General features: G+C 37.1%; 10 protein-coding genes across 13 annotated transcripts; 7 read left to right on the forward strand and 3 right to left on the reverse strand.

The window, feature by feature from the left end:
- Window positions 1-3183: 3183 nt before the first annotated feature.
- LOC18019417 (putative cyclin-D7-1) lies at window positions 3184-4945 on the forward strand. 2 transcript variants are annotated; one of them, XM_006398612.2, is made up of 5 exons: window positions 3184-3451; window positions 3897-3983; window positions 4066-4360; window positions 4473-4588; window positions 4676-4945. In XM_006398612.2, the coding sequence occupies exons 1-5, from the start codon at window positions 3194-3196 to the stop codon at window positions 4943-4945; spliced, it is 1026 nt and encodes a 341-aa protein (XP_006398675.1). In that variant the 5' UTR covers window positions 3184-3193. The 2 variants fall into 2 exon arrangements, with proteins under 2 accessions (XP_006398675.1, XP_024012552.1); XM_024156784.1 differs by lacking the exon at window positions 3897-3983.
- Window positions 4946-5327: 382 nt separating this feature from the next.
- Window positions 5328-6085, forward strand: LOC18019418 (light-harvesting complex-like protein OHP1, chloroplastic). Its single transcript, XM_006398615.2, has 3 exons — window positions 5328-5531; window positions 5620-5742; window positions 5831-6085. The coding sequence occupies exons 1-3, from the start codon at window positions 5391-5393 to the stop codon at window positions 5897-5899; spliced, it is 333 nt and encodes a 110-aa protein (XP_006398678.1). The 5' UTR covers window positions 5328-5390; the 3' UTR covers window positions 5900-6085.
- LOC18019420 lies at window positions 5903-8400 on the reverse strand. Its single transcript, XM_006398613.2, has 12 exons — window positions 8094-8400; window positions 7863-7989; window positions 7688-7761; window positions 7567-7613; window positions 7328-7466; window positions 7188-7232; window positions 6913-7096; window positions 6756-6817; window positions 6575-6675; window positions 6446-6500; window positions 6320-6364; window positions 5903-6239 (listed from the first exon to the last, which is right to left on the reverse strand). The coding sequence occupies exons 1-12, from the start codon at window positions 8290-8292 to the stop codon at window positions 6061-6063; spliced, it is 1257 nt and encodes a 418-aa protein (XP_006398676.1). The 5' UTR covers window positions 8293-8400; the 3' UTR covers window positions 5903-6060.
- Window positions 8401-9364: 964 nt separating this feature from the next.
- On the forward strand, window positions 9365-10536 carry LOC18019419 (thaumatin-like protein). Its single transcript, XM_006398616.2, has 2 exons — window positions 9365-9598; window positions 9834-10536. The coding sequence occupies exons 1-2, from the start codon at window positions 9532-9534 to the stop codon at window positions 10508-10510; spliced, it is 744 nt and encodes a 247-aa protein (XP_006398679.1). The 5' UTR covers window positions 9365-9531; the 3' UTR covers window positions 10511-10536.
- Window positions 10537-10614: 78 nt separating this feature from the next.
- On the reverse strand, window positions 10615-12600 carry LOC18019421 (hsp70 nucleotide exchange factor fes1). The gene is made up of 6 exons (XM_006398617.2): window positions 12430-12600; window positions 11856-11998; window positions 11721-11771; window positions 11406-11627; window positions 11185-11287; window positions 10615-11074 (listed from the first exon to the last, which is right to left on the reverse strand). The coding sequence occupies exons 1-6, from the start codon at window positions 12513-12515 to the stop codon at window positions 10729-10731; spliced, it is 951 nt and encodes a 316-aa protein (XP_006398680.1). The 5' UTR covers window positions 12516-12600; the 3' UTR covers window positions 10615-10728.
- An 88-nt stretch (window positions 12601-12688) lies between these two features.
- LOC18019422 lies at window positions 12689-13786 on the forward strand. The gene is made up of 2 exons (XM_006398618.2): window positions 12689-13079; window positions 13398-13786. Exons 1-2 carry the CDS (start codon window positions 12811-12813, stop codon window positions 13534-13536), a joined length of 408 nt encoding a protein of 135 aa, XP_006398681.1. The 5' UTR covers window positions 12689-12810; the 3' UTR covers window positions 13537-13786.
- Window positions 13787-14621: 835 nt separating this feature from the next.
- Window positions 14622-17704, forward strand: LOC18018334 (amino acid transporter AVT1D). The gene is made up of 11 exons (XM_006398619.2): window positions 14622-14869; window positions 14961-15241; window positions 15533-15747; window positions 15857-15880; window positions 15991-16174; window positions 16268-16487; window positions 16570-16705; window positions 16783-16948; window positions 17100-17143; window positions 17231-17293; window positions 17438-17704. Exons 1-11 carry the CDS (start codon window positions 14649-14651, stop codon window positions 17531-17533), a joined length of 1650 nt encoding a protein of 549 aa, XP_006398682.1. The 5' UTR covers window positions 14622-14648; the 3' UTR covers window positions 17534-17704.
- A 1846-nt stretch (window positions 17705-19550) lies between these two features.
- Window positions 19551-21241, forward strand: LOC18018335 (aspartic proteinase PCS1). The gene has a single exon (XM_006398620.2). The coding sequence runs from the start codon at window positions 19693-19695 to the stop codon at window positions 21028-21030; it is 1338 nt and encodes a 445-aa protein (XP_006398683.1). The 5' UTR covers window positions 19551-19692; the 3' UTR covers window positions 21031-21241.
- A 1647-nt stretch (window positions 21242-22888) lies between these two features.
- Window positions 22889-24604, forward strand: LOC18018336 (protein FAR-RED-ELONGATED HYPOCOTYL 1-LIKE). 3 transcript variants are annotated; one of them, XM_006398621.2, is made up of 3 exons: window positions 22889-23008; window positions 23739-24229; window positions 24320-24604. In XM_006398621.2, exons 1-3 carry the CDS (start codon window positions 22965-22967, stop codon window positions 24391-24393), a joined length of 609 nt encoding a protein of 202 aa, XP_006398684.1. In that variant the 5' UTR covers window positions 22889-22964; the 3' UTR covers window positions 24394-24604. The 3 variants fall into 3 exon arrangements, with proteins under 3 accessions (XP_006398684.1, XP_024012203.1, XP_024012202.1); XM_024156435.1 differs by having other exon boundaries at window positions 22950-23042; XM_024156434.1 differs by lacking the exon at window positions 22889-23008 and having other exon boundaries at window positions 23056-24229.
- A 357-nt stretch (window positions 24605-24961) lies between these two features.
- On the reverse strand, window positions 24962-25225 carry LOC18018337 (cyclin-dependent protein kinase inhibitor SMR4). The gene has a single exon (XM_006398622.2). The coding sequence runs from the start codon at window positions 25195-25197 to the stop codon at window positions 24982-24984; it is 216 nt and encodes a 71-aa protein (XP_006398685.1). The 5' UTR covers window positions 25198-25225; the 3' UTR covers window positions 24962-24981.
- Window positions 25226-25720: the final 495 nt, after the last annotated feature.

Raw genomic sequence — 25720 nt, forward strand, 5'->3', positions numbered from 1 at the left:
GGTTGATAAAGGAGCGTATAGAAGGGCAACGGCTAGATTTTGCTTGCGATCAAAGTTTTTAAAAAGGGTTTTAGGCGGTGATCATAAAAATGTCGAAGTTTTTAGAGCTGTAATGTAACGGCTATTTTTGTTTTATATATGCTCATCATATAACACCTTCAGTTTTAACAAACATTAGCTTATGCATTTTATCTTATTTTTACATCCCCTTTTTTTTTATTAATGATATTCCTAGATAACCGCTGCATTAAAACAACTCATATTTCATCATAATATACCTTTTACAATCAATGTTGCAATGATCAGCAGTGTTTTTTTTTTTTCCGGTTAACGTCAAGACTAATTTTATATATATAATATAAATTAATTCATGTAACGCCACGGTTTTTGGGAAAAAATTAACAAGAGACTACCAGATTTATAAATAAATAAACAAACAGTAGACATCGTTATACTAAAAACCAGTTCAACATATAATAAAACCAATGCTTTACCCTGATGTCTTAGTCATCCGAATCTAAATAATTCCACACGGTTTCTAATTCTGCCTAACAATCTCATACGTTGGGTTGATAAGAATCCGAATAAAAATACATCTTTTTCTAAAGTCGATTCCATCAGCTAAAAAAAAAAAAAAATAACAGGAACAGAGGCTTGACTGAAAATTATAAGTAAAATATTAAAGCAGTTGGTTAAAAACATAGTCTCAAGTGAAATTACAATGAAACAGTAGTATCAGTGTGGTTTGCGAAAAGAAATAAAGAACCTTCTGATCCACGGTCAGAGGGGAGTTCAAAATGGACTTTCCTTGTAGTGTTTTTCTCTAAGCTAAGATGCCAAGTAAATCCAACTCTAGCTGGTGGTGCGAAAACGATTTCGCCGTCACAAATGCCCAAGATGGAGCGAGAGATTATGCAATAACTGTCCGAGTATAGTTGACCTCGAGCCCAAGGTAAGTGAAAATATTTTGACGACCATTCCTTGCCTTGCAAGAAAGACAACTCGATAATGCAGTCTTTGAGACGAGAAATAAAACCTAGCGTCCCTTGAAAGTCAATCAGCTTTGAAAACCACGAAAGATGAGGATTGGGCTCAACAAGACTGAATTTTTCAGAGTTGAGGTCAAAACTCACTACATGCGTAGTAGCTGTATCAGACGACTGACTAGAACCTGGGCCGGTATGGCAGACAGCTATCAAGTATATAGTTCCATTAATGCATATACCACTTTGGCCAAACTTTTCTGCACACCTGGAGGCTTGAAGATGATCAGGCATGGCTTGTACCTTTCTCCACAAGTTACCACCGCCTTGTCCCATTGTGAAAACCCAAAACTGATACTGACCTGGGGATCCAGATATGCACAACACTTTTGAACTGATCAAATATTGGGTCGTATCCGAAAATCAAAAACTCCATCAAGTCAACACTTTGGATGATCCTTGGAAACAAGAGACGTGGCCGATTCAAAGACAAGCATGAGTCCACAAAGTTTCGACTTTGGATGATCCTTGGAAACTCTTTCGATAAGCACTTCAACTTCAAGAGATTTTTTACGGGCATCCTTGAGAGTATCTCTATCACGAGATCCACATGAATCGAGATTATACCCTCGTCTTCCTTCTTCTTCATCATCTTCTTCTATTCTAAAAACCTGATGAGTCTCTTTCGATTGTTTTTGTATGATTTCGAGAGGATTCTTCGTGATGCTTTCTTAATTGATGGATATGACTTTTTTCCAACCCTTATACTAATGTCCATTTATTTCCCTAATCCTTTCCCACAATATATATTCTTATTATTCCTAATCACTATATGAAATTTAACTTAATTTAATTTGTATTGTTACTAGAAAACTTAGACATCATTTCCTTATTATTATTTTTTTTAATGATATTGATTTGAGATGAGGTGATTTTGAAATCACAAGAATATCGAAAATATATAATATCTTGGTTGGTAACAAAAAAAAAGGAAATTGTTGCAAAAAAAAAAAGAAACAAATTTAAAATATAGTGTATTTGCTGTCATGGGAGAGAAGTAATTACTCACGAGGTTGGTTAAAATTAAAAACACTGTGCCAATATATATATTCTCTGAAATTAAACATTTATTTTTTTACACGTTTTTGTAACATGAAATCTCTATGAAGATAATCAGTTAACCAATTGGGTAGAAAGCATTTACCGCGTTTCATGTGGGAAGACGTCTTCGTATTATATCCTCGCAACTATCTCCAGTCAATAACTTTTTTTTGTAAAATGATATTTTATTCTTCCAACTCTGAGATAAAATAATATAAAAATATATATACAAACACTTCTCTAGTAGGAATTGGGAAACATGTAAAGTTTAAAACAAAAAAAAAATTATAGATATTAAACATAAAGAAAAAATGGTAGATTATTGAAAAAAAAAATCTCTAGTCTCCAACTCCCAAGTTATCTATAAAAGTAAAACCATGGTTTTCTATAGATTATAATATATTATACGTGATTCTTAAAGCTCCATTGAATTTCATAATTGAGCAGAATTATGGTCAAAAACTTATTCTCCACCCCTGGTCGTCAGTCTTCAACATTGTTTAGTTTCCCTTTTGACTTAACTCTTTTTATGGGTACTAATTTATTTGCTGACTTGTGATAATATTTCTCAAAGTAGTATGGAACCTTCGCAATTTTCTAATATATAATGATGTTAGTTATTCAACATGTATTTGCTGCTTCCATTTTTACTTTTTTACGTACTGATTTCTGATACCATACAATGACTTTTTCTAAATACATTGAATAACCCAAGAATTTTCTATAAAATAAAAAAATAATCCAGAAATTCTCACGCATTGTTGTTTTTTTTTTATTAATTGTTTATTTTTCTTAGCTAAAAACGAGGGTGGGTAATTACTTAATTCATTATCAGCATCCGGTTCAACCCGGTTTGAACAAAAGGCGTGGCTCGTGTTATGCAATCTCTTACTTAGACACTAATAAACCGACGCATCTTCTTCTGATTGAACCGACGTGTCTTTATTTGTAACTTTCAACCGTCTTCATAACTTCCCATTTTCTTCTCCACGACTCTCTCTTTTTCTCCCTCCATATATATTTACGTCACTTTCTCTCTCTGATCGCAAAACACTGTTCCCAGAGTGAAACTGTATATCTTTAAACCGGTTTGACTAAAACCGGTTCCAATGGATAATCTACTCTGCGACGAGTCATGGCTCTCGTGTCCACTAACTCCGGAGCCCATACCAAACTTCCGCTTAAATATTCACGACGATGACGTGGAGATGTCTCCTGCGATGGACGCAGCGACGGTGGAGGAATCCATTTCTATGGATTTAGAGAAAGAATCATGTTTCAGTAATCACGGAGACAAATTTATTCAGTTTCTTGTTTCTAAGAAGTTAACCGATGCTAGGTTTCGATCGGTTCAATGGCTAATCCAGGTATCTTAATTCCTATACAAATTTCGGTTCTTCCTTTGGTTTTTTTTCGGAAGAAATAGTTCGCATCCTCTGAATTTTGTTTTTAATCAAAAATTAATTTATTCATATTAGCTAGTGTGCCAAAATGCCAAAATGCAATTCTTTTCGTGTATTCAAATTTGGTTTTAGTTGTTTATTTTGCACATTCGAAACTATTTAAAACTATCACTGAGAACGCTATCTTGTGTTTCAAAAGGTTAAATCGCTTTGAGTTTCTTGGTCACTAAGTCAATTTTTACAAATACGTAGTATTTATGATATGCATGTTTGTGGAAAATATTTATTGCATATCTATCCATTCTAAAGAGTAATCTGACTTTACGTTAGTTGGAGTTTTTTTTTCTTTTCAAAAGTTACCTTTTATATATCTAGAAATGGGAATCTAATTTTTGTTTTTTTCTCTCAGACTCGGAATCGGCTTAATCTTTCATATGAAACTGTTTTTTCCGCCGCAAATTGTTTTGACCGGTTCGTCTATGTGACCAGCTGCAACGTAAGTATATGGAATTTTTACATATGTTAAGAATTTTACTATATGATGGTGTAAAGTGAATGATCATTACAAATACATGCAGGAATGGACTAATTGGATGGTGGAATTAGTCGCAGTAACTTCACTATCGATTGCATCAAAATTCAACGAAGTTACGTCCCCTTCACTTCAAGAACTTCAGATGGAAGGGTTAAACCATTTGTTTCACCACAAGACCGTCCTTGAGATGGAACTCATACTGTTGAATGCTCTGGACTGGCGTGTTAACTCGGTCACGAGTTACTCTTTTTCGCAACTTGTCGTGACAAAAGTCGGGTTGGTAGGAGGAGAAGCGATGATGAATCTAATCACTGATCATCTGCTAGATGATTTATGCGGTGAGAAGATCTCATATATGGATTTCTGTTATGAAAATGTTTCTTGTTGCAGAAGAAAGTATAATTAATATAACAGGTTGATCGAATTTTGAATCTTGAAATTTTGATGCAGATTTGAAGATGCTTGAATATGCACCAAGTGTCGTGGCGGTTGCGGCTGTGTGGGATGTAGCTATAGAAGAGAACCTTGTTGGAAAAATCATGAATCTTTTTGGACAAGGACACAAGGTAAATAAAGTGTTATGATTTTTTTTTTGTAATATAGTTTTCACAAATTGAAAATGTTTTGATTATTATCAATTCGGATTATCGCAGGAGGATATTGTGAAATGTGTTGATGTTATGAAATCTCGAAACAACGTTGAAAAGGGTTGGAGAAGAAAAGCTTGTGAAGTGAATAGTCTTGCGAGTAGTGTGTCGCAAAGAGGGGAAGTGATGAACATCAACGGTGATAACTGCGTTGGAGATCTTTCTGCCATTTTCCAGATTTTACGATCCGAAGGATTCAATAAGAAGAGAGATAGAGATAACTATGAAGACAACTTTCGTCCTGCAAAAAGAGTGACATTTGTTATGTCAAATTAATTTTTGCTTTTATGAATGCAAAGCGAATTACATTTTAGCTTTTTCGAATTACAAGTAATAACCTATTATTTTTTTTCTCTTACACAAATTACTGACCAAACTGTTTGACAATATGAAATGAAATGATTTTTTTTTGTTATTTTTTTTTGTCATTTTTTTTTGTCTGACTGTAAAGGAACAATATAATTTCAAGATGAGATGAACAATTTTGACGTTATTCTCATGGACTAAAACAACTGAAATTAATATAAATTTATTATTGGAAAAATCACATTATTTATGTTGAGAAAAGCTGATAATATTTTGTAGAGGTTACAAGTGCCAAGTGGCAGAAAATGAATGGATGCGAGAAACAGATCGGTATATCCACAAGCTCTGTTCTCTGACTTGTGAAGATAAAAGGGTGGTCGAGTGATACAGATTTTTCGGAAAATAAAAATAAAAAATGAGTTCGTCGCCATTATCGTCATCTCTCTTTCTTCCTCTTTCGAATTTGTCGGCTCATGTCCATGGTCGAAGCCGGAACCTCTGTTTCGGTCGGAAGCATCAGTGTCTCCGCGTTCGAGCCGCTAAACTGCCAGAGGGGGTAAAATTCGATCTTTTTTTTTTTTCCATAATCAATTTAAAACGAAAATATCCTCCTCTAGGGTGGTAAAATCAAAATCCTTTTGTAGGTGATAGTGCCAAAAGTAGAACCCAAATCGCAACCTGCGTTTCTAGGATTCACATATACAGCTGAGATATGGAACTCAAGAGCTTGCATGATTGGTCTCATCGGAACTTTCATCGTCGAACTGGTGAGTTTTTCCATAAGTGGGCTTTTGCAAAAATGATTATTTTAAGATATACAGGGAATCAAAACTGAAACTTCATTATCGTTTCCAGATTCTGAACAAAGGAATACTTGAGGTGATTGGTGTAGAGATCGGAAAAGGGCTTGATCTTCCTCTGTAATATGTTCTTTGTTGCCAACTCTGGACGCAAAAATATCTTGTGAAATGTAAAATTCCGAGTTAATTTTTACACATCAAACTCGTAAAATTTGTTATGAAAGTTTACATCTTTCGAGACTCTTCACACCATTGTTATAGCTGTGTATTGTTGACTTGAGAACTTTAAAGGACACGAGTGGTACGAGCATCTATGATCGCTACTTTACCTAATGGCTCCGAAAGAGTCAACGCCTCTGAAAGAGAGATGCGTTTGTTTTTCCACGCAGATTCAGCCCATGATTTCATCTTCTCTCCTTCGCTTTTTCTGTTCTCTTGAATCAGTAATAGCTCTGCATAGCCGCCTGCACAATCAAAGATCCAACATGCTTATTAGCGCATTAAGCAATCCTTTCTGTTTGAAAGAAAACGAGCTAAAGCTTACCTCTTGCTAGAGCCATTACTTCTTGAGTTCCCAGATTTGTCGGCCCTATTGAATACGGAAAAGATGGTAAGGACACTTATGTAATCAGGGTTCAAGAATGCCCTTGAAGTAACTATTTGTGAGTACCTTCTGAATCCAATGGAGGTGCTTTCATGAGCTCCAATGCTCTTCTGAAGAGACCCTGTGATCAAAAAAGAAAAGGAGTAAGATGAGGAAATTCCAATGTTTTTTACTACAAAGAAACTTGTTTCTCACCTCTTGAATCAGGATAGAACTCGAGTGTTCTTGCTTTGCTTTGTTTCGGTACACCAGAGCTACTCCAGTTAAAATTACACCAACCTTAGGATGATTGTGACCTGATCCGAAGAAGCACAGAATCCGTTAGGCTGGTGCTTTAATCACTGAACTGATGGAAAAAACCAACACCACACAGTACCGTAATGTTCCTCAGCGCTTGTCAGTGCACGTGTCAGAGTTTCCTCCGCATCACCAAAGTTTCTAACAAATAGCAAAACAAAAACAGGGACTAATGATATAACCAGAAATTCACGATTGAATTAGCGAGGACCCGTATGCACAAACTCAAAGCCTACCCAATGTGTGACTCGAGTTGCCCGAGAGCAAATGTGGCTGCCAATGAGACTGCCTTCAAATTCATGTTGCAAGAACACATAGATTCTTTGGTGTCCATTTGAATTGCCTTTTGATACATCTCCTTTGCCGTTTCAAAGTTTCCGGTGGCGTGCAAGAATTCACCATAAGAAAGTGCGACGTTACCTGTTTTTATGTAGTTATTAAGAGGTCCCAAATTTCACCATAACAAAAGACAGGGCTAAATCCAGATTAACCAAAAAAGACTAGTGTGTACCTTTGGAGATTTCATGATTTTCAAGTCCGAGAAATAAAGATTGGGCTGTACACACACAAAAAAGACCTTACCATTAGGCTATACAAACAATCTCATGGAATGAAAACACAGAAAGAAAGGTTGAGGCTTTGTTTCTCTACCGGATTCGATACTTCCTTTCACAAGCTCAGCGAGGCCTTTGATCGTTTTGGCTGTAGCAGCTACATCCTGTAAATTCTCATGGCCTCTCCCTTTTACCAATTCCAGAAATTCGTCGGCAACATTCGATGAAACATCATCCTAAACAAGCAAAATCAAATTAAAAAAAAAATCAAATTTCTACACAAGTTCCTAAATGTAGACTGACACACAAAGACAGTAGCACTGTTGGGATTTTAACCTGTCCTGACTGAATCAGCAGACCCACAAGGGCTTCCACAGCAACAACTGGAGAACAAAAGATAGTTTAGTCACAACAACCTTAAAAAGCACATACCCAAAAATCAAGGTTTTGAAAAAACCTCTAATAGCCAACGAAGACAGTGTCAGAGTCATGACTTGCTTGAGGCGTTCAATGGCCTCACTAGAGTTCCCACTGTAAACACAGAAAACCAGACAGTAGACGTTTATAAAAGGAAACAAACTTAAACTTTCGATTGAGAAAAAACAAAAGAAAGAGAGTTAAAAAAATGAAACCTTTCGTATAATAGATCAGACATAGCAAGCAAGACTGTTGCTTTGGAATCTTGAGAAACCTGATCATCGTTCGGTTGATTCCCAAGGCATTGTTCAAGCACTAGCATCCCTTGAGCATAAGATTCATCTGCAATTTTCAAATTTCACGGAGACCCATTTCAAAATTCTTTCACAATCCGGTGAGAAAAATAGGGTTTAAGCAACTGAAAAAACCCCGATGATCGTAAAAACCTGATTTTTGTGCCCTAGCGTGGGAAAGAGCGTAATTAACCATCTGAATAGCAACATGATTCGCGTTTGGAACGCTGATTTCACCGTGAATCAATCTCAACGGCGTCGAGTATCGAACAAGGCTGCTTCTAGCAGAGGTCGTGCGGCCACAAATCGTTGCGGCTGCTTCTCTTGAACATTTTGTAGCCGCGCGAATCATAATCGCTCAGTTTTCTCTTTATCTTTAGTTCTCTAAGAGGAAGAAATGTCCTGCGTCTATGGGATCACTCGAGAAACTTGGGAGCCTATTCCTCGCCGTGAGTGACTAATGATGGTGGCCAATTTTCAATCGGTTTGCCAAATGATTTTGACGGTTTAATAATTCGAGTTTGGTTTGGATTAATTGGGTTGGTCTTGTGATACCAATAAACAATCCAAAACCCGTCTTTAATCATCATGCTTTGTAGAATTCAGTTCAATTTTGTTTTTTTTTGTAGATTTTGTTCCGTAATCTGAATAGTTAGTCTAGTTTATCTGCTTCTATATGTCTCTTGCAAGATACCTATCTAACCAAGAACTTCAACCTCCCAACTTGTTATAAAGATCAAAGTCTAGAGTCTAGTGACATTCTTGGCTTCAATCTCTCTTGTTACCTTTAAAGAACACATTTTTTATATGAAAAACACTAAAGAAATGAATGTAATAATTTGTTTTGTGCAACTTTGTATAAAAGAAAGCAAATCCTCACATTGAAGCAATGTATATATGCTCTCTAGTCCCTGCTGATTTGCTCTACAAAGTGAAAAAGGTCATCGCAATAGTAAGAAATGTCAGGAAATACCACCACCATCGCATAAACATATCACTAAATCTTGAAATTATGTAACATATTTTATTTCTTTTTCTAAAAATTAAAAATATACAAGAACTCTATACTTTTTATTTTTACAATTTAGACATCCACTCAAGACTGAATTTGGGTGATAACACAAGTTAAAGAAAAAGTGAAAACTATTCAGACTACAAAAATATGGTCAATCTACAAGTATAAATTCTTACAAGGGACGGTGAGGTAATTATATAAGTGAGGTGAATATTTGTCGAATAATAAACGTTGAGAGAAATATGTCTCCTCTTTTTCTAGAAATCCTTCTTTAACCCATTCTTAAAATGAAAAAGGTAGAACTTTATAGAAGGCTCACTATCAAGCCTCCCTAGTTTCATCCTCTTTCCCACTAATCCCATCAAAGACTCAGTTTATAAAAGGTTTTAGTACTTGGCAGTTCCCTATACAACAATCCACTTCACCACACCAATTAAATCTTGTCACTCAAGTTTCCACTTCTTCCTCAACCACGTCGTCCTCCAATTCCTTTATTAATATTCTCTTGAAAATTATCTAACCAAAAGGAAGAAAAATAAAACTTTAGAGTGGAAGATCCCCACACACAGAACAAGAATGTCGAATTCTGCAACTCTCTTCCTTCTCTTTCTCGCTATCTCAACCTTCTCATCCTCCTTCATTGGTACGGTATCTCTTCTCATCCCCCGAAAACTTACGAAATGGGTTTATTTCTCTTTTCCTCCTCTCAAGTGGGTTCACTTCAAAATTTCATTTTTTCTAATTTATGAATCCACTTGAGAGGAAAAGAACAGAGATAAAACGGAAACTGTTTTCTTAAGTTTGAATATGCATAACAAATATGGCTTATTTATTTGTCAAATTTCGTAAAAAAATGCGTGTTTTATACATTTGTGCAGATGGAGCTCAGCTTATACTAGTGAATAACTGCCAGGAGAGCATATGGCCGGGAATCCTCGGCGGCGGAGGTCAAATCACGCCGAGAAACGGCGGATTCCACATGGGAAGCGGCGAAGAAACAATCATAGACGTACCGGATAAATGGTCCGGTCGAATCTGGGGTCGACAAGGCTGCATCTTCGACCAAAACGGCAAAGGCTCGTGCCAAACCGGAGATTGCAACGCCGGTTCAATCAACTGCCAAGGAACCGGCGGTGTTCCACCAGCAACCGTCGTGGAAATGACATTGGGGTCATCCTCCTCGCCGCTTCATTTCTACGACGTGAGTCTCGTCGACGGATTCAATCTTCCGGTGTCGATGAAACCCATCGGAGGAGGAGTCGGATGCGGCGTGGCGGCTTGTGAAGTCGATTTGAATGTTTGTTGCCCATCGGCTTTGGAAGTTAAGAGAGATGGCAAAGTCGTTGGGTGTAAAAGCGCTTGCTTGGCTATGCAATCGGCCAAGTATTGTTGCACCGGAGAGTATGCGAATCCCAAGGCTTGCAAGCCGACGCTATTCGCGAACCTGTTCAAAGCGATTTGTCCTAAAGCTTATAGTTATGCGTTTGATGATTCGAGTAGTTTGAACAAGTGTAGAGCTTCTCGTTATGTCATCACTTTCTGTCCTCCAAAGTGAGGATTTTGATTGATCTGTGTTTTTTCTATTGTTGTTTTGTTTATGCAGTTGATTGATTTGATATTGTAAGGTCTGGTTTTAGGTTATTGAATGAAAATTAGATCTTGGAGTTCAAATCATTAAAAGAACCATTTCCTTAACAAGTGTTCTCAAGATACAAAGTTTGATCCACATACCAGTTTTGCGGGTCAAAGTAGTTTTCAGGGATGCATTTGTTTCTAAAGAGAAGAAGGTTCATTATACAATGTGACCCACAGTGAATCCAAGAGCTGTCTCTCCTCTTCAGCCGCTGAGAGATCCTCTTGTGACAGCAAGCTGATTCCTTTAATCTGATCTTCTAGAATCTGTCTCAGTTTCTCATTGTCTTTCCCTAAGCTGGAACCACAAGTACATAATTTTCTATTTTTGGCGAGCTCAAGCAGTCCTCGAAGAGCAGCTTCTCTAATATCAGCATCGAAGCTAGACACGAGGTGTATCATCAGACCGTGAAGCCCAAGCTCTATAGCAATATCATAGTCTGAGTCATTCTCTTGTAGAAGATAATGCAACAAGTTCAGAGCTTTCCTGAAGAATGAGAAAACAATGACAAAAGTTTTGAAAATTACGTAACAGAGGAACAATTCTCCAAGTTCAATGGAATCCGAGTGTCAAGAGAAGTGCAGATTATTTCTTACCTTTGTAATCTCACGCTATCAGATTCCAGAGCATCTCTCAATCCAGTGTAACCATCTGCAATCCGGAAACCTGTGATCCCGGAGTTATTGTGGCGAATCAAAGCTGTTACGCCAAACAAAACAGAGTAGATCATAATACATTCATCAGATACACCATAACCCAAGTAAAAAAGAAGAAGGCATTTGATCATATAAATTTATTAGGACTCAGAGCAGCTTACATGATATTGCACCGAGTGCCTGTGTTCGAGAATGCATATCAGTGTCTGAAGTAAAGTTCAAAAGCAATGACTCTAAACCATTGGCCTCCATAACCGATTGCTGACTTCGAGGATTGTTCTCAACCATTGTGCTTATGACATCTGCAGACTTCGCCCGGATATTAGCATCGGAGTTTTTGAGGTAGCCAAGAAGAGGTACCAAGCCTCCAATGGAATGAAGATCTGCCCACACATGCAAAGAGGTACATGTTAACCCAAGAGATAAAATAAATGCAGATACCGAAAACTAAAAGGTCAAAATATGAAGAGATTCACCATTAGCCATATCGATCGATTCAACATGATCCTTCAACTCATCCAGCAAATCTGCCAAAACATGACAACTCAAATTTTAAGTAACCAACAAGAGAAAAATAGCTAAGAAAAACAATTAAGAAGTGGATTTTAAACCTTGGATATCTTGAGAGGTTACTTCATGAGCCTCCAAAACGTGTTGAGGTGTCAGCATTACCTGCGTAATCTCCTTCATCCGTTTGACTACATCTACGGTCTGAGATTGCATAGCTTCCGTAAACCATTTTCGATCCTCCTCGCTGTCTCACCAAACAATTCAAATCAACAAAAACATCCACCACAAACATAAATTAGGCTCATTTAAGCTAGCCAAATGATTTATCTCATAATGTGGGAACTGAAGGAAATTTTGGACCTTGTATTCCCAGATTTGCAACATTTTCTTAGCAAAAGAATTGAACTTATGGTTACTGGAAAAAAAAGAAAAAAAAAAAGAGAGGCTTTTTTCTTCACTAGCAGAACAATGAACATGCATAATGCTTTAAATCCACCAAATCAGACCTTATAAGCTTGCCCAAAAAACCTAATTTACATGAATCGAAAAATAAAATAAAAAAGAAGCTCAGATTCCATTACATGATTCGTTTCCTCATTAGATACAAGAAAACATTCAATTGAAAATAGAAAGCTCAGACAACAAAACCTGAATTAAAAAAGAAATTCTTCATACCTCAACTGGCGAGTAGGCCGAGTACCATCGGCGTGAGAGAGACTCCATTTAAGCAATCCGTCCCAGTTAGGTCCGTCTTCCGCCATTCAAAGCCGCCAGCGAAAGAGAAGAAAGACTGTGACAATGACGTGTCCCAGAAACAAATAGCTTGGGCCTCGAAAATTACTCAAATGGACTTACGTGGGCCTAAATCGTCAACTCGAAATATCTTGAAGGGGCCCACCTTATCCACAGACACACACACAAAAAAAAAGGAAACTGAGAACTGAAAACGTTATCCACTTCCAGAGAGTGACACGTCGCGAAGCAAATCCAGATTTGAAAGCGCCAATAAAATCAAATCGCAGCTTTACTTTCCCCAAAATCAGAATCACTTAAGTCATGGCGATCGCACCGGCATTGCAGACGACGTTCGTGTCATCTACCAACTTTCTCAAACAATCGAGACCTTCTTCTTCTTCTTCTTCGTGGGGTTCTTCACCGAGCAATGTGATTCTTCCCAGAAACAAGAGATCGTCCTCTTCTTCCTCCGTAGTTGTTGCCGCTGTCGGTGATGTCTCTTCCGACGGAACCATCTACTTGATCGCCGGAGCCGCCGCCGTCGCGCTCGTCGGGACGGCTTTCCCTATCCTCTTCAAACGCACCGACACGTAACCACTCTAGTCTCTCTATCTTTTTGAATCGTAAACCGAGATTGATGCTCGTTAAACCAAATCCACCAAATCAAATTGGATTCAGTTTCTGTGATTACTGTTCCCAGAGTTTACTGTGCGGTTCAACATTTTAGATTACTTTTAACCATACAGAATCTAATTAAATTACTGTGAAGATACAATTGAAACAAATTAAAGCCTGAGTAGATTGGAAACATGCACACATAAAAACACTTAAACCGATGTAGTAAACCGGGAAAACCAACTACATTGTATAATATAAGCTCTGGAATTAAACGGTGTGTGTGGGTTTAGGTGTCCGGAATGTGACGGAGCAGGATTTGTGAGGAAGCAGGGAGCTACTTTGAGGGCGAACGCGGCACGCAAGGATCAAGCTCAGATCGTTTGCTCTAACTGCAATGGTCTCGGAAAGCTTAACCAGATCGATAAATAACTCTCTCTCTTTTTTTCTCTCTTCATAATAATAATATGTAAAAAACAACACTTCACCTTTACTCTTCTTCTTCTTCTTCTTCTTCTTCTTCTCTGCAATATACTCTGCAAGTCTTCTTCCTGAAACCATAAGAGAATATTCTATCCGCGATAGCTTGGAATGATTAGCTGTTTGTGCTTGTCTTTAAGTTTCTTTGCTCTGGCATAAGAGAATATTAAATGTTTTACACGTAATATTAATGACCATCTGGCATTCTCATTTCGCATTGCTAGAAACGTGATATATATATATATGATTATGTTAATATTCTACTATTTTTATCACCAAATACGCCTGCGTCCGTGGAGTATAGAGCTACGAGTTAAATGAAGATAGAAAAATATGGACTGTAATAGGTGTTTGTGGATCAGATTTATGATCAATATTCTAAGTTTCTAACACAAAATAAACGAGGGAGGAAGATTTGGCCATGTAAATTACCATAAATGGCTCATGCCTTAAACGTAGTTAGGAATAAGAAACGTACGAGATGAATGCGAATGCGACATTGTGAGTGAAATATGAGCCACTTAATTTAGTCACATTTATCTCGACGAGTCTTCATGTCGGACACTTGGACCCATTTGGCTATGGCCAATAAATATATCTGACAAAGAAGTTACTACGTCACGGTACCTTTTAAATCAAACCGAACCAGATTTAGATATCAAAATCACAGGTAACAATCTGACCTCCGGTCTGATGAATCTAGTAAATAGAAGAATATTTTGGAAAATGGGACTGTTGATAATAGATACAAATTACAGACTACAGTTTTTGGAAGTTTAATCAACAGAAAAAAAAAAAACAATAAATATTTTTGGAAGTTAGTAGAGCACAAAACAAATCCTAAGAAGAATATCGTCAGGATCAAATCTATACCGCAAGAAAAATCGAAAAAGAAACAAATATTAAAACATTAAATATTTTACTCTCCATTGATATGTTTCCATATATAGAAGAAATCTCTTTGACTCGCCGGAAACTAAAACCCGTCTCTCTCTCTCTCTCTCTCTCTCTCTCTCTCTGCACATTTTTTCTGCATCTCCTTGAGATCGAGAAAACAGAGGAAGATGAAACTCGACGAAGAATTTTTACACGACAGAGACCATTCGTTTCTGACAGATGACGAGGAAAATCAAGCGGAGCTTGCTTGTTCCGACGATGAACACGACGGAGACGATGACGACCGGAGAGGCGGAGCCAATTCCGATTCCTCCTCTCCCTTATCTCGAAACCGTTCCGATAACAATTTCTCCGATGTCTCAAATCCTCCTTGGCCACAGAGTTATCGGTAAAATTAATCAATTTCCTCTGTTTTCTTTTTGATTTTCCCTCAAAATTTTAGACGATTCCAAGATCCATTTTTGTTTTTTTTTTTTCAGACAATCAATGGATTTGTTGACCGGAATGACTCCACCTTTGGTAAGTTTCATGCCTCGAAGCGGTTCTCGAAGATTAGTCTCTTCCTTCCACAAGAAGCAACAATCTTCATTGTTCGATTCGTTTTCTTCTTCCTCAAGCAAACCCCTTCTCTCTAAACCACATCCCAACAATGAAGAAACGATATTACCTCCCCAATTTCCATCTCAGATTAAGCTCTCCGTCACCGATCTTCAATTACCAGAATCTAAACTCTGCTCCTTCTCTCAGTCCGTTCTCAACGGTAAAATAAAAATGATCAGTTTTTAACAGTTCTTATGATTAAGAATCTTTAATGATGACTGTTATATCTCATAAATCAAGGAACGATATAGAAGAGCAGTAACACTAGAGCTAAATAGAGAGATTCTGGAGGATAATTTTGAAACGTTTGGAAGTTGATTTTATTTAATTAATGAACTTTGGTTTGTTAAGTTAGGCTTTTAACTAGCGAAATCATTTGTTCACACTTCAAAAAAAACAGTATATCATTCCATCACCGGGGTTTTGTTTTTTTTTTTTTTTTTAAATGCAGGAACCAATGTTCTGTGTGGATTAGGATTAATAACAATGCCTTATGCAATAAAAGAAAGTGGATGGCTTGGTTTGCTCATACTCTTGTTCTTCGGAGTCATCACTTGCTACACAGGTGTTCTCATGAAGAGATGTCTAGAAAGTTCTCCTGGACTTCAGACTTACCCTGATATTGGTCAAGCCGCCTTTGGAATCACCGGTCGCTTCATCATCTCCGTAAGTTTCCGGTCAATCAAACCCAATACCAAAAAATATCCTTCAAATTTTCTGTCTCTTGAGACTGAATGCTTTGCTTTTTTTTCTTGTTCTGTTTCTTGAATCACAGATCCTTCTGTACGTGGAGTTGTACGTAAGTTTTTCTTTCATCATCGCTATTGTTGAATATTCTTCGAATTCTTCCATTAATTTCTGACATTATTTTTTGCTATTATAAACTTTGGTTGTGAAAAAATTAAATAGGCAGCTTGTGTGGAATACATAATCATGATGAGCGATAACTTATCAGGACTATTCCCAGACATTTCACTGAACATTGCTCCAGGGATATCTCTGGATTCTGCTCAGAGCTTTGCAATCTTAACCACTCTTCTTGTTCTTCCAACAGTCTGGCTTAAAGATCTTAGCCTGCTTTCTTACCTTTCAGGTTTTGATTTTCCCTCTGAAACCTCTCTGTTTTAGCTCGATTCCATTCGCTTTAGTTCATTCTAATGGACCGTTATGAAACTCTCTAATCTAGTTGGAGGAGTCTTGGCGTCAGTCTTGCTTGGTCTCTGCCTCTTTAGGGTCGGTGTGGTCGATGGAATCGGGTTTCATGCAACAGGAAGAGTGTTGGATCTCAGTAACTTACCCGTCACTATAGGGATTTTCGGGTTTGGTTACTCAGGTCATTCTGTTTTTCCCAACATCTACTCTTCCATGAAAGATCCTTCAAAGTTTCCTCTTGTCTTAGTCATCTGGTAAGCCCAGGAAACCTCTCTTCGCTTGTTTTGCAAGAAAACCCTAATAGAAGTAGTAATTTCTCTTCTCTCTCTTCTGCAGCTTTTGTTTTTGTACGGCCTTGTACGTCGCTGTTGCGATCTGCGGTTACACTATGTTTGGTGAAGCTATCGAATCGCAGTTCACATTAAACATGCCTAAACAGTTCATCCCATCTAAAATTGCGGTTTGGACGGCGGTAAGATAAACATTAATTCTCGTATATTCTCTGTATACATAGGCTTAACCAGAAATTGACTTTCTTCAATCTTCTAGGTCGTTACACCGATGACAAAATACGCGTTAACAATCACCCCAATCGTTCTGAGCCTCGAAGAACTGATTCCAAAGGCTAAGATGAGATCACATTGTGTATCGATATGCTTCAGAACAGTCCTAGTTACCTCTACTTTAGTCGTTGCTCTTTCAGTTCCCTTCTTCGGTAATAACGATATGTCCGACGTTGCCCTGTTTTTATTTTATTTTATGTATTTTCCTAAGCAAGTAACTTAATACCAAGCTAATTTATTTAACTTTCTGCGCAAGAAACCCATCTCCTCATACCTTCTCTGATCAATTTCTCTCATTTACAGCGATCGTGGCCGCACTAATCGGATCATTCCTTGCAATGCTTGTGGTGAGTTATTCGACCTCTTAAAAAATAATTTTTTAAAAAAAGTTGATGGAACCCACCAAAAATAAAAACTGTTTATTTTGGTTGCAGGCTCTTATCTTTCCATGTATATGTTATCTCAGTATCTTCAAGGGTAAATTAACTAACACACAAGTAAGAACATATTACTTTACTCTAAATGTTTTTGATTTTTTTTTCCTTTTATGTATATATTTAAATAAAATGGTTTGACCCTCGTGGAGAATTGTGTTAGTCTTTAACCGATCTTCTGTGTGTCTGTGTGTGTTATTTGTTCAGATTGGATTGTGCATGGTCATTATAACCTTCGGGTTGGTGAGTGGTTGTTGTGGTACTTACTCAGCTATCTCAAGATTAGCCGACCAAATGACATGATTAGCCGAGCAATTTTGTTGTTTTCAATTAGGTGTATGTTATTGTAACCAAAAAAAAAAATAGGTGTATGTTATATATTCTCAGATCTTTTGGTTTTATAGAAAACAAGCCGAGAAGAAACCACATCTAGTCCAGTGGGTTCTTTATTAATTGTAACGCAATGTATCGTCGTATATTTTCTAGTTTGGATTTAACAAAAAGGATTTATTTCAACCTGTACACCGTTTAACTTTTTAACCATCTTCGTTGTTAAACAACGCCTTTTGAGTCAACCTTCCTCGTCACTAAACTATGTCGTCGTAGCTATTATAAATCAGAAAATTTCAAAAGATAATCTTGAAAAATTGGAGGATTTTTGTTGCATACTAGAGAAAATAAGCGGAACATGGTGAGAAAATGTTCTCTTCTTTTTCACAGATCCACAATCCAATTGAATTTAAAATTATTAAATCGATTAAAGAAATTTGAAACAGTAAGCTGGTGATAAAAACTAACTAATTAAGGTTTGGATAGTGGAATTTTGACTTCTAAGCTCTTTTCAGTCCCCTCTTTTCAGCGACACTGCAACAAATTTCGGCAAATAAAGACAATACCATTTCTTCAGCAACGTCGTTCAAGTGGAAACTGGAAAGCCAAAAGCATCACGACAAAAGAATCCAAACAATGCCATAAAAAAATCAGCAATAACCATCCCAAAGAGACTACATAGTATGAAAACGAAGTCTTTATTTAGTATATATGTATAATGAAAGAATTTAGAACTAAAAGTATTATGAGTTCAAATTAATGTGTCACACGAGCTTACCTAGTGGGCAAGTGAGAAGATGTAAACAAGACTGATTGGTAAGTGAAGGTGTCCTGATTTGGAGCAGGAATCAAGAAAAACGGACCCAACTCATAAATGATGGGGCTTTGTCCTAAAAACAGCAAGGCAAACAACATGTGCAACCATCCCTCTCTAATTTCAAAAGTCTATTTCCATGTGAACGTCACATCTTTGAACTCTCTTTTTTTTCTTTTCTTATTTTCATCCATTTTTATTCATTCTCCCAAAAGCAAACATTAGTTCATCTTACAGCTTGTTTATTCTTTTTCTTAGTTGATACTAATTGTTTCAATGGTTTTGGGAAAAATGTGTGGAATATTCGTTAGTAGAATGATTAGTTGAAGAAAGTAAAAGTTTTTACATCTGAGTGTGGGATCCAAAACCCCTATCAAAATGCAAAATATTACAAATGGTTGATTTAAAATTTCCCAAATTTTCAAGTGTTGCACTTCGAGTTTTTTTTTTTTTTTCTGCTCTTTACTGAAGTTAGAACTAAAAACTGAGACGTGAATTTTCAAATGTGCAAAAGAAATTGACTGTTGGAGTAAATAATTATGCCTGTCTGTATTCAAATTTGCGCACCGTCCTGACTCCCATGGCCAATAGCCCAATACAGTGAAGAAACCAAGGTAAAAACACATGCTTATAGTGGTTTTTTTAAACAGGTGTATTGTTTAACGAATTTCAGTCTAATGAGGAGATTTAATAATATTAAAATCATTCCCCTAATTATTTGCCTTGCTTTTAGAGCCGTTTGATATGTTCACTGCACACTCTAATTAAAAAAACACCTCACTAAAATTTAAGCTATTCTAGAGTTCTAATGTCTTCATTACTTCATGTCGTATGTGCTTAGTGTCTTACTCTTACAGATTAACTTACTTTTATTTTCTTTTAAATATATACAAGAAAAAATGATTAAAAACAAAAGCATCACAACAATTTTGTAGTTTTTTCTGTCTGCTAACTAACAAAATACATTGGGTTCTATTTAATAAATATTAAATTAAAAATTCGCTAGTCAAAACACTAATTTGATAAAAGAATGACAGTGATATACAATGCAAAACATTATTTCGAACAATTTTTTTCTATAACATTAAATGAGAAAGTCTATATATTACATGGGAGAAAAAGAAAACAAAACAGAGATTTTTCCAGCTGAAAAAAAAAAAGAACAAAGATCTCATTGCTGTTCAGTGAACTTGCACCAAACTCACTTAAACTTCACTTCTTGTATACTTCTTCTTCTTATTCTTCTTCATCTTCACTTACACAAACTCAGCAATTTTTAGCAATTTACACAACCTCTCGTAATCAAAATTTTCTCATCATGTTTTCAAGATTTGATCCTGCGTTTTCTCTTCTTCTTCTTATTCTTTTCATTAGAGCCCATAGATGTTTCTCTTCTTCTTCTTCGCATTCTTCTCAAACTCTTGTTCTTCCTCTAAAGACCCGAATAAACCCAACGGATAACTCGGGTCATCGACCCACCGACAAACTCCATTTCCACCACAACGTTACTCTCACCGTCACACTCACCGTCGGTACTCCTCCCCAAAACATCTCCATGGTCATCGACACTGGCAGCGAACTCTCTTGGCTTCGCTGCAACCGTTCCTCAAACCCAAACCCGATTAATAATTTCGACCCGACCCGTTCCTCCTCATACTCTCCAGTCCCCTGTTCCTCACCCACTTGCCGGACCCGGACCCGAGATTTCCTCATACCCGCTTCCTGCGATTCCGACAAACTCTGCCACGCAACTCTTTCCTACGCCGACGCCTCCTCCTCCGAAGGAAACCTCGCCGCCGAGATTTTCCACATCGGAAACTCCACCAACAACTCGAGTCTGATTTTCGGGTGTATGGGATCCGTATCCGGATCCGACCCGGAAGAAGACAGCAAAACAACCGGGTTATTGGGCATGAACCGTGGGTCCCTCTCCTTCGTCTCTCAGATGGGTTTCCCCAGATTCTCCTATTGCATCTCCGGCACCGACGATTTTCCCGGATTTCTTCTCCTCGGCGACTCCAATTTCACGTGGCTAACGCCGTTAAATTACACTCCGTTAATCCGGATCTCGATGCCGTTACCTTACTTCGACCGTGTCGCTTACACCGTCCAGCTCACGGGGATTAAAGTTAACGGTAAGCTTTTACCCATACCTAAATCGGTTCTCGTACCGGATCATACCGGTGCTGGGCAAACCATGGTTGATTCCGGTACTCAGTTTACTTTCTTGCTCGGACCGGTTTACACCGCCCTTCGAACCGAATTCTTAAACCAGACAAACGGGATTTTGACGGTTTACGAAGAACCGGATTTCATTTTCCAAGGAACCATGGATTTATGTTACCGGATTTTGCCGGCAAGGATTCGGACCGGGATTGTCCACCGATTACCAACGGTTTCTCTGGTTTTCGAAGGAGCTGAGATAGCTGTTTCTGGTCAGCCGCTATTATACCGGGTTCCACATCTCACGGTCGGGAACGATTCGGTTTACTGTTTCACATTTGGAAACTCGGATCTTATGGGAATGGAAGCATACGTGATTGGACACCATCATCAGCAAAACATGTGGATCGAATTTGATTTACAGAGATCGCGAATCGGTTTAGCTCCGGTACAATGTGATGTATCCGGTCAGAGACTCGGAATCGGATCGTAAACCGTAGTTAGCCGACCCGGTAATTCGCTATTACCTGTGTAATTAACTAATTATAGACTTTTTCGCCGTACGTAGAAATGGTTATCTTAGTAGACGGTGCAATGCTTCACGTTGTTACTAGAGTGAGTGATACTCGTCTACCACTACCAACACGTGATTATGGGTAATAACTTCGAGTTGTTAGTAGTTGTCTATTATTTTGTTTGATTTTAACACGCTACTTTAATTTCGTTGCGTAATTAATTTTCCTTTTTAGACTTTATAATTTTATTTTTTCTTTGTACAAGCTTAACCATTTACCACTACTGTTGTTTAATTTGCTGAACGTAAACATAGTTATTAAGCAAACGTCAAACGACCGTTGATAACATGTTGGGGAATAGTAGAAGAGTTTTCGAGGTCGGAATTTGTTGATGAGCCGATTTAGCATAAGCTTATCCGATCGGCCACATGTTTACATTCTTGAGCAACTTATTTGAATTGTATATCTCCAAATTGTTACGCTCGGTGTTGTATGTGTCTAATTATTTAAGTTCTGAATTTAAACTATGCTTTTTTCCGATCGCCTGGTTGTTCTTTTTTTCCTGCCGTATGAAAGCAATATACTCTAACCACTGAGTTAAGTAAGTTGAAGAAGACGAGCTACAAGAAAAATTTCCGCCGCTACCATAGTAGCAGCATGTATAAGAGCCGAAAGCCTGGCTGAGGCAGAGTTACGGGGCTTCAAAAAATATGACGAAGGAGATTCTTATTTATACAAATGGTACTTCGAACTTGGAACGAGCATGAATAAATTCACGGTGTAGAGAGATTAGCGAATGATCTGGAGTCCGATCATATATATATAATGATCCAAAGAAATCAATCAATCATTTTTATCTTGTGAAGAAGATTCAAAAGCCCTCTGGTTCCAGAGTGTTTTTTTTTTTATTGCTCTTTCGAGAGAGTATTGTAATATTTATCTACTCGAATATGTAGAAAGCTATATTTATTCAGCTCGATAATGTTGTGTTGTATTGAGTTACTAATGAAATGTGAACGTCGAAAAACCAGGGAGAAACACAATAACCAAAACATGGCCGAGACAAATAAAAATGAAAAGGCGATAAAAGCCTCCACAACAGTATGATTTTTTTATAGAATCCTAAGATAAATTTATGCAAAATAAAATGAAAAAAAAGTTGTTTCAAATTCTTAGAAATCGTAAATTAACGAATCTGTTTTGACCTTTGTCATTATGATTTATTAAACATAAACAGATTCAAAACTATTATATTGTTTTTTGTTTTTTGCAAGATTTAAGATTGAACCTGCCTCAAAGGCAAAAGCAAAGGAAGGACAAACCCAACCACCTGCCCAAGCTGTCATTTTATAACATAAATTTACCAAATCAATCTATTTTTTTTTTTCAGTTTTTTTATTGTTTTACTCTCAATATTGCAAATTGAGCTCATTCTTGGAATTTGTTCCTACCATATATAAATATATATTTTATTGCTTTCGTTCAAAATTAAATTAATAAAGAGAATACAATCGGTTTTACTTTTTTACAAATTATTTAAAGTCAGAGCACTTTTTCAGTGGTTTTTTTAATTAATTTTTCAATGCTGACGTGTTATAGGGCCCACCGTGAGTTCGCTCCCACGTGGGAACAGCAGGGGGTCTACTGTCTTTTACTGTAAATATTCTTAGCTCACGCGCCGTTACACGTGAGGCCTCACACATGATCCAACGGTCGCTAGCCAACAACTCAGGCCGTGATCTGCAGTCGCTTTTGGTTGAGAACTTGGGTTTGCTCTTCTCCTTCTTCGAATTTTATTATGTAATATTCGGACATAATACATCATAGAACACTTTATCAACATCAAGTATCAACAAAACTCTTTTCTTCTGGGTTTCGTGGAAGAAAATTGTTGGTGGTGTATTCTAAAACTATGGATGCAGATGAGATTAGTATTCCATCGCTGGATGATAATAGGTTTATCTATTTTTCGTCACATCTCATGAACATAGTATATATATATGTGTCTTCTTATTACTTATTTATTTCTCTTGTTCATGTTCCTACTATTGCAATTTGAAAACATCTTATTTGTAATATCTTGAAATTTGAATTCGAAAAACTCGTATCTTGAATCTGAAATATCACTTCAAGTTTCCTTCTTTTTTTTTTGTGGTAAAATCTTCAAGTTTCCTTTTGAAATCGAAACACTCTCTTGTGTTCTGCTTTCGTATGTTTCCGAAAAGTTTTCAATCTTCTGTCAATAGTAACTTCCTGAGCTATAAAGTGTCGTGCCTTAAAGGTGTTCGATGGTTTACCTCATTGCGTTTTAAGGTGAAATGTGTTTAGTGTTTAGAATTTGTATTTCTACTGCGATCTGTGATGAGTTAAGAGATACTGAACACTTTAATCTTAAGCAAAGCTTCTCTTTACTCTTATATAAAAAATTACTTGTGGATTTAGCTCCTGGACTAACCCGTTTCGTGCTATAAAAGATCCCTTCATCTCAGTGTCAAAAGATTTGATATTTGTTTCCACTTGCAATGGGGTTACTTTCTTCTCAAAACTGTAAATTGCATTTATTTTTTATAGGACCCTGAATGGTATGAGTTAAGTATATATAGTCATGTCGCATGGGAATAGAACTTATGATTGCTTTATGTAGTAGAAATTTCCGACCTTACTATCGGATGTTTGCTCTCATCAGTGATATCAACGATGTGATGATTGTTGCTGAGGAATCTCCTGACTCAAGCAAAAAGAGGAAACTGGGAGCTGAAGAATCAGACTTGTTACCATTACCGAAACACTTTTGTCTTGAGCAAGCTGCCCATCCTGATTCTTCATGCCCATCATCAGATATAGAATCTGCAGAATGTTCTTATGCTATGGAATACACAAAAAACAGCGATGAGACCTCTTCTTCTGCATCTGGCACAGTGGCTTCTTCGTACATGTCTAAAGACTCTTCTTATTCAACCGGAAGTTCGAGTTCGGGTTCTGGTCATGCAACATCAAGCATAGACCAATGCTGTTACAAAGACAAAACACAAGAATATGTTGAAGACCTTAGTGACATGGATTTCCTTTGTCCCGAGCTTGCGGTTGAAGATCTTCAAGAGCTTCTCCACTCTCAAGATTCGAATCTAAAAGGGTCTTACACTCTTTCTTCCGCAAAGTGGAGTGTTAGCAACCAAGGTAACTAACAAGAAAAGCTAAAGCAGTTGAGATTTTTAGTGTCACATTTTATGGAGATTCATTGTGATATTACCACCATGTGGTTTACAGATTCCGAAGAAGCTACCACGAAACCAACCATTGATCAAGAGTTCGAGGAGTACTTTTCAACACTTATGATGTAACAGGGAGCTACACACATATGTATCACTTATCACTGCAATGTTTATGTAAATATTTCACCTTGTTTTTTTGACATAAAATCCAAAACACACCTAAGGGCATGGCAATGGTCATCTGCAATTTTTTGGAAGCTTTGAAAGTTGTCATTTTTTATGACACTTTTCTCACCCAAAATGTAACCGAAGAAACACTTAGTTTATTACAAAACAGAAGCATCAGAGATTCAGAGTTAATTTCCTCTAATTTTCAATTTCCAATTTTTAACATCTACAGACTCATTTCTCTCCAATATGAAAACCTCAGATCAACAGCAAATGAGAACAGAAGCCAATAATCAAATCGCAATTCCTTCAGTGGATAAAAGCCGCAACTGATAGAAAGGAAAAGTTTCTGGAAATTTGAATTCGAAATCTAACAGATCTCAATTCTGAGAAACAAAGCAAAAAAAAAAAAAATCTCAATTTTGTTTATAAAGTAAATTTCAATTCCATAGACAACAAAGTCGTTGCGGAGAGGTAAGACACATATGAAATCTAATCACTGAGAAACATGTATCTACAACCCTAGAAAGAAAAAAAAAAAAAAGAAATCTACGCGCAAGCTTCTCGTCGAGGCTGTGCATAGAACAGAGTCTCCAGATCTGGCGGCTGAAAATAACCGTTCATCGGCGGATCTCGTCTCCTCACCACCATCGATTTCTTCCTCGGTGGCGGTGGACAAACAGACGTCACCGGAATCCTACACTTCCTGCTTCTCGGCGTCGTACAGCCTTCCTCCATCTCCGTCGTCCTCTCCACCACATCCATTTTCAAAATTGAATCCTTCCTCTCGATTTCAAAATCGTTCGGCGGAAAAAATTTGAAGTCGGAGAAGAAGCGGGCTAGATGCTTATATTATATATCAATAAATAAATCAATAAAATCACCGAAATTCTTTTGATAAATTTTTTCAGATTTAGTTTCCTTTTAAAATTTTCGAAATTTTGGAGGGAGAAAGAAAAAAAAACGGGAATCTATGATTTTTTTCTCTTTCAAAATTTGGACGGTAAAGATTGTTTCGAACAGCTGAGTATGAGTTGGATTAGCTGATGTGGACAAATATAAGTGGTTGATAGCACCAAATTTATGTTACGTGTGACCCCACTCCACCGTTACAGACGCTCCACCATCATTATTGGTAAACTTTTTAAATATTGATATATTTATTTCCATTTTTAAATATTAATATTTTATTTAATTATTTTCAATTTGTAGTTTTTCCGTTTGTGGCGGCGCCAACTTGCGCAACAAGTCCTTTTGCGCGGGAACATAAACTAAAATAAAGACTCCT

Source organism: Eutrema salsugineum, unplaced genomic scaffold (genome assembly GCF_000478725.1).
Source record: "Eutrema salsugineum unplaced genomic scaffold, Eutsalg1_0 scaffold_2, whole genome shotgun sequence".
Taxonomy (NCBI): domain Eukaryota; kingdom Viridiplantae; phylum Streptophyta; class Magnoliopsida; order Brassicales; family Brassicaceae; genus Eutrema; species Eutrema salsugineum.

Bases quoted from the DNA above. Each gene is read 5' to 3' on its own strand.
- LOC18019417 (XM_006398612.2), top strand. From the start codon at position 3,194: ATGGATAATCTACTCTGCGACGAGTCATGGCTCTCGTGTCCACTAACT. The intron at 3,452-3,896 runs GTATCTTAATTC...TTTTTCTCTCAG, and splicing joins CGGTTCAATGGCTAATCCAG to ACTCGGAATCGGCTTAATCT. The intron at 3,984-4,065 runs GTAAGTATATGG...AAATACATGCAG, and splicing joins TCTATGTGACCAGCTGCAAC to GAATGGACTAATTGGATGGT.
- LOC18019418 (XM_006398615.2), top strand. From the start codon at position 5,391: ATGAGTTCGTCGCCATTATCGTCATCTCTCTTTCTTCCTCTTTCGAAT. The intron at 5,532-5,619 runs GTAAAATTCGAT...ATCCTTTTGTAG, and splicing joins CCGCTAAACTGCCAGAGGGG to GTGATAGTGCCAAAAGTAGA. The intron at 5,743-5,830 runs GTGAGTTTTTCC...TATCGTTTCCAG, and splicing joins GAACTTTCATCGTCGAACTG to ATTCTGAACAAAGGAATACT.
- LOC18019420 (XM_006398613.2), bottom strand. From the start codon at position 8,292: ATGATTCGCGCGGCTACAAAATGTTCAAGAGAAGCAGCCGCAACGATT. The intron at 7,990-8,093 runs GTTTTTACGATC...TGAAAATTGCAG, and splicing joins CGCTAGGGCACAAAAATCAG to ATGAATCTTATGCTCAAGGG. The intron at 7,233-7,327 runs GTAGAGAAACAA...GTGTGTGTACAG, and splicing joins GAAAGGAAGTATCGAATCCG to CCCAATCTTTATTTCTCGGA.
- LOC18019419 (XM_006398616.2), top strand. From the start codon at position 9,532: ATGTCGAATTCTGCAACTCTCTTCCTTCTCTTTCTCGCTATCTCAACC. The intron at 9,599-9,833 runs GTACGGTATCTC...ACATTTGTGCAG, and splicing joins CTTCTCATCCTCCTTCATTG to ATGGAGCTCAGCTTATACTA.
- LOC18019421 (XM_006398617.2), bottom strand. From the start codon at position 12,515: ATGGCGGAAGACGGACCTAACTGGGACGGATTGCTTAAATGGAGTCTC. The intron at 11,288-11,405 runs GTAAGCTGCTCT...TTGGCGTAACAG, and splicing joins GGCACTCGGTGCAATATCAT to CTTTGATTCGCCACAATAAC. The intron at 11,075-11,184 runs GTAAGAAATAAT...CTCATTCTTCAG, and splicing joins GATAGCGTGAGATTACAAAG to GAAAGCTCTGAACTTGTTGC.
- LOC18019422 (XM_006398618.2), top strand. From the start codon at position 12,811: ATGGCGATCGCACCGGCATTGCAGACGACGTTCGTGTCATCTACCAAC. The intron at 13,080-13,397 runs GTAACCACTCTA...GTGTGGGTTTAG, and splicing joins CTCTTCAAACGCACCGACAC to GTGTCCGGAATGTGACGGAG.
- LOC18018334 (XM_006398619.2), top strand. From the start codon at position 14,649: ATGAAACTCGACGAAGAATTTTTACACGACAGAGACCATTCGTTTCTG. The intron at 15,242-15,532 runs GTAAAATAAAAA...TTTTAAATGCAG, and splicing joins CTCTCAGTCCGTTCTCAACG to GAACCAATGTTCTGTGTGGA. The intron at 15,881-15,990 runs GTAAGTTTTTCT...AAAATTAAATAG, and splicing joins TTCTGTACGTGGAGTTGTAC to GCAGCTTGTGTGGAATACAT.
- LOC18018335 (XM_006398620.2), top strand. From the start codon at position 19,693: ATGTTTTCAAGATTTGATCCTGCGTTTTCTCTTCTTCTTCTTATTCTT.
- LOC18018336 (XM_024156434.1), top strand. From the start codon at position 23,665: ATGGGAATAGAACTTATGATTGCTTTATGTAGTAGAAATTTCCGACCT. The intron at 24,230-24,319 runs GTAACTAACAAG...TGTGGTTTACAG, and splicing joins GTGGAGTGTTAGCAACCAAG to ATTCCGAAGAAGCTACCACG.
- LOC18018337 (XM_006398622.2), bottom strand. From the start codon at position 25,197: ATGGATGTGGTGGAGAGGACGACGGAGATGGAGGAAGGCTGTACGACG.